Raw genomic sequence first — 4,502 nt, 5'->3', positions numbered from 1 at the left:
TCTCAAATAAATCCGAACAATTCCAGTTAAGAATTTTGATGAACTCCAACAAACTAACTCAACCTCCAAAGGAGGTATAGAAAAATCTCTTTAATACTTCTCCGACCTTCTACGATTACTGAACCATCAAAAGCTTTGATCAACTATTTCCTAAGCACTACCGAAACCAACCCCCAACAAGAGCCCCACAAAAGTCTCGAAAAATCCACTTAAGGGCTCCTTTTCCCTTCAAATTCGCTCCAAGATGCATCAGTGTTAAGCATTCAACAGCCAATGAGAGGAGTCCACTTTTCCCAACTCTTGCCAGCCACTCTCCTATCTTTCCCGTCAACTCTAAGGAAGGGAACACTGAACCTAATAGACCCCAATTCTTAGAAGGTATAAGAGAGGGAAAAGAAAGAGCAAAAAAGGTAGGAAATAAATGTAAATATGTAAGGAATGAAAAACGTAGTTGGTGAGGAGGGTTCGTTAGATTTTGGCTATTTAGCTTCTTAACTTTTCTTTTCTTTTCTTTTTTCTTTTTCTTTTTTTCTTTTTCTTTTTTTCTTTTTTTCCATTTTNGGAGGTTGTTTTTCATCTTTTGGCTTAGCTGAATTTTATAGATCTTTGAGCATTGAGACGAGGTGGGAGATCTCCAACTCCCTTGCCCGATGCCTACATAGTAAATATATAATTTCAGGTGCTATCTGAACCCTTCTCTTGCTATCCAGGGAGCTTGGTGAATAAAAAATTTTCCTTCTGTTACCAAATTTCCACCTAAAGCCTTTGACAATGAGATCTCTACCCAACACAATGTTCCTCCATGTGAAAGAAGGATGCTTACTTAAGGGGGCTAGGGAAGTCCCCAACCTTGAAATACTTACCCTTCAAGGCAATTGTGCTCTCTCGAAATACTCAAAGCTATGCATAGCTAAAAAGACTTGGTTAAAAAGAGAGCTTCCTTCTATTCTAGTCAATCTACTATTAAGTGTCCACTTTTAATCTTTATACTTTTGACAAATCAATAGTTGTTAGTTGATTTCTTATGAAGTTAGTCTCTACTAACCTTGTTAATGAGATTATTCAAAAGTGAATTGAAGAGCATATGCATAACAATATTTTTGTCATCGTGAAGGCCACAACCCTTGGTTGCACTATTACCTGCTGAATAGAAGAATCTCTTTGGATTCTTTGCTCCAGAATACTTGAGCAGAATGTACAAGCTTCTAGTTGTCTCACATTGCATTATGCTAAAAAGTGCACTCTAATAATTTCCATGCTATTCAATACAAACTTCCAAACAAAGTGACATTAGCCTCCCCGAGCCTCACGTCTCGTGGCATCATGCAACAGCTCAATATCAACACCATCTGGTGGAAGTTGAACGTATCTCACCACCGATCCCCTAATAAAACAGTTTCTCACAGAAAGCTGAAAAGAGAAAATTTGAACACCATTAGTCTAATGACACCATAAATTACATGTTCAGATTGCAAAATGGGTGGATGGATTGGTGTATGGAGGGGGCTCAGTAACTTTAAGAAGGCTGGACAGTTCATCGTGAAATAATTTATTTAACAGATGTTCTTGATCATGCAAAAACAAGAGTTTATACCAATCCTAAAGAATCAGCAACCAACAATGTCTTTCTACTATCATCATCTTCATAAAGTAGTTTTTAGAAAAATTGTTCTTAGTTTTTGAATTTAACTAAGAATTCATGGACATGGTAAGAATACTTTTAAAAAATAGAAACATGAGTATAACTCGAATAGAAAACCCTTTTACACTCCCCTCCAAATCATCGGATAATAACAACATTGATGTCAATGGTTAAGGCATCTTTATTTCTCCTAGAAGATTGTAAGGTTCAAATTTTGTAATATACGAAAAAGAAAATCAAGAAATAAAGGAATAGTACAGCTAGGAACCTAACCAATCTACAAGATAACCTAAAAATTTTACCAATTTTGGGAACCACTGACAATATCTTTTTAATAGAATCAATTGCTTTCATTGAGAAAAAATGAAAAAAAAAAAAAAAAAAATACAAGGACACACAAATATGACCAAGCCCACAAAACCCCCTAGAGAAAGTGTTTCCAACCGGATAAAATATTGTCTAGTGAACAATTACAAAAAGTCTTCGAAACTGAAGCCCAAAGAGAAACATGAAACCTCATCAAGAAGGTGAGGACTCTCAACCTCACTAGGGTCTCTCTCCACACCATAAAACACTCTATTGTTCCTCCCCCCAAAGATCCCACAATAACAACCAACAAAATACCTTGAAACTTTTCCCCCAAGGAAAATCCAGGAGCAAAGGATGAAAAGAATATCGACATTTTCAATTCAAACAATATATTTTTTAGGGTGACAAAAACAAATGATGGTACAAATAATCTATGAACCATAACCACACACCATACATCTCTCCAGAGAACCTTCCAATTATTAGAATCAAAGGGACATTAGAATAGAAGAAGCAGAAATGAGAAGGGGTGCCTATGAAAAATGGTCAAGATTAAAGAAAGATAAACAATAGTGAAGTTACCCTTGCCACAAGTGCAGCACATCAGAATGTGTGAGCGCATAAAGTAATCAATCAAACATATCGCATAAATATAATACATAAAAAAATGGATACCATGTGAGGGTATTTGTCTTGATCAACAACCCTCGTGTTTTCCAGTTTGATGTTGAGATACTGATCAACAGAATGCAGAGTTCCTCTAATTGCTAGGTCGTTCTTCAACTCAACTGTCACCTCTCTGCCCACCAAATCCTTGAAGTACGAGAAAAATAACTGCCAAACAAAACCAAATCAAAGTCCAAACATATATAAACGAAATATTGTAGAAATCGTGAAGTATCTGAGATACGAGAAGAAAAAACCAAAAAAAGAAGCAACAGCTTGAGTCCTGAAGTAAGATTAACAGTAACGAAAACCTTAAACTAACAGAAACCAGTACTTAAATGAAAGAGAGGAATTACCATTTTCACTAGAGATTTGAGGTGCCAATCTTCAGTCTATCTACGCCTGACGTTCAACAGCTGGTAAAGGTTGAAAAGCCATCAAACACACCTAGGGCTTAGATTATAAAAGAAAATTGCTCCAACTTGCCCAAAAATAAAAATACTAACCTACTCCCTTCAGGGTAATCCATATCTATATCCATATCTATTTTAAAAAACAAGGATCTTTGAAAAACATTTTAAGTCTATTTTACCCTTTTAAATTTTAATGAATTTCAAATGCCAAATATGTCTGCTATCTCACCTCAATTATGTTTTAGGGTCGGGTTGGGTTAGGGGTATATTTTGGACCAACCCAAAATTATGTTTTAGGGTCGGGTTGGGTTAAGGGGTATATTTTGGACCAACCCGAAATTATGTTTTAGGGTCAGGTTGGGTTAGGGGTATACTTTGGATCAACCCGAAATTTTGAGTTGATCAGCTTCCCAACCCGATCGACAATCCAACCATATATTAACGGGTTAGAACCGTCAGGTTGCCCCCACAAAAAAAATAATAATAACTTTGTCATAAAATTTGGCCCCTTTGTCTTCTCACAACCTCTCCTCAGCCCCGCAATCCCTCACGAATTAAACTAGCAATATCCATATCTCATCTCATTCATCAAATTTCACAGATGCAAAACAAAATAATTTCAGCAATCGCATATGAGAATGAACAAATGTTAAAGAAATCAACACATCCTGCAGAACTCCAAAATTGGCCCGTAGAAATAAAAAGAAAGAAGATTCCAAAAGCCCTAAACTCTCCATTCAAAAGAACAAAATGGCAAAAAGATGCAGATTTAGATTTAGACCATGAACCCATCAAGAATCGCAATCATTACCGTAGCAAGTCAACATTACAATTCAACTTCCCATCAGATGCAAGAACCTTTATGAAAAATAAAATAAAGCATGTAGTTTTAGAGGTACCCAACGAAAGACGATAAAAAGGCGGTGGCTGCGACGACGGCCGGCAGCGAAACTCGCGCTCCACCTGCAGCGACGTTCGGCGGCTCTCAGAATCACGGACGGCGGCTGGAACCCTGCAGATCGAGAGAGAGACTAACGAGAAGAAGAGAGAGGAAGAAGACGGTAGGAGAGATAAAGGAGAGCCGTGGGTACCTACCAATGATAACCTCCCCGACGGCGACGAATGGCGGTCCCGGCGCTCAGCAGTGGCTGGGAAGTCGAAGGTGTATGTGCGCGCTGGGTGCTACGCGATGGGGGTATGCGGCTGACCTAAAGGACAAAGAATGGTAGAGTTTCTTTCATTTCTCTCTTTTTTTTCTTTTTTTTTTCTTTTTTAAATAATAAAAAGGCAACCCTAACCCAAGTTGAACTTTTAGCCCAAATCAATCCCAAAATCTCTTGCAAGACCAAATTTCTTCCAAGTTGTTTCATCTTCAATCTAGAAAAATGGTAATAAATGGCTCAAACTCGAAACACAATTTGAAAAAGGGAAATTCTTTGTAAAATTATTGAAAATATTTACAAGATATAGCA

The 4,502-nt window shown here is 37.3% G+C and overlaps 1 protein-coding gene across 2 annotated transcripts; it reads right to left on the bottom strand.

Annotated features, from left to right (window-relative positions):
• Positions 1–1,058: 1,058 nt before the first annotated feature.
• On the bottom strand, positions 1,059–4,286 carry LOC120087205 (sm-like protein LSM2). 2 transcript variants are annotated; one of them, XM_039044115.1, is made up of 5 exons: positions 4,126–4,286; positions 3,930–4,042; positions 2,974–3,033; positions 2,627–2,785; positions 1,059–1,410 (listed from the first exon to the last, which is right to left on the bottom strand). In XM_039044115.1, exons 3-5 carry the CDS (start codon positions 2,974–2,976, stop codon positions 1,291–1,293), a joined length of 282 nt encoding a protein of 93 aa, XP_038900043.1. In that variant the 5' UTR covers positions 2,977–3,033; positions 3,930–4,042; positions 4,126–4,286; the 3' UTR covers positions 1,059–1,290. The 2 variants fall into 2 exon arrangements, with proteins under 2 accessions (XP_038900043.1, XP_038900044.1); XM_039044116.1 differs by having other exon boundaries at positions 4,122–4,283.
• Positions 4,287–4,502: the final 216 nt, after the last annotated feature.

Source organism: Benincasa hispida, chromosome 9 (genome assembly GCF_009727055.1).
Source record: "Benincasa hispida cultivar B227 chromosome 9, ASM972705v1, whole genome shotgun sequence".
Taxonomy (NCBI): Eukaryota; Viridiplantae; Streptophyta; class Magnoliopsida; order Cucurbitales; family Cucurbitaceae; genus Benincasa; species Benincasa hispida.
This window is presented reverse-complemented; position numbering and strand designations above follow the sequence as displayed.

Coding starts and splice junctions, on each gene's coding strand:
- LOC120087205 (XM_039044115.1), bottom strand. Junction 1,411..2,626: donor AAGACAAATACCCTCACATG/GTATCCATTTTT, acceptor TTCTCTTTTCAG/CTTTCTGTGAGAAACTGTTT.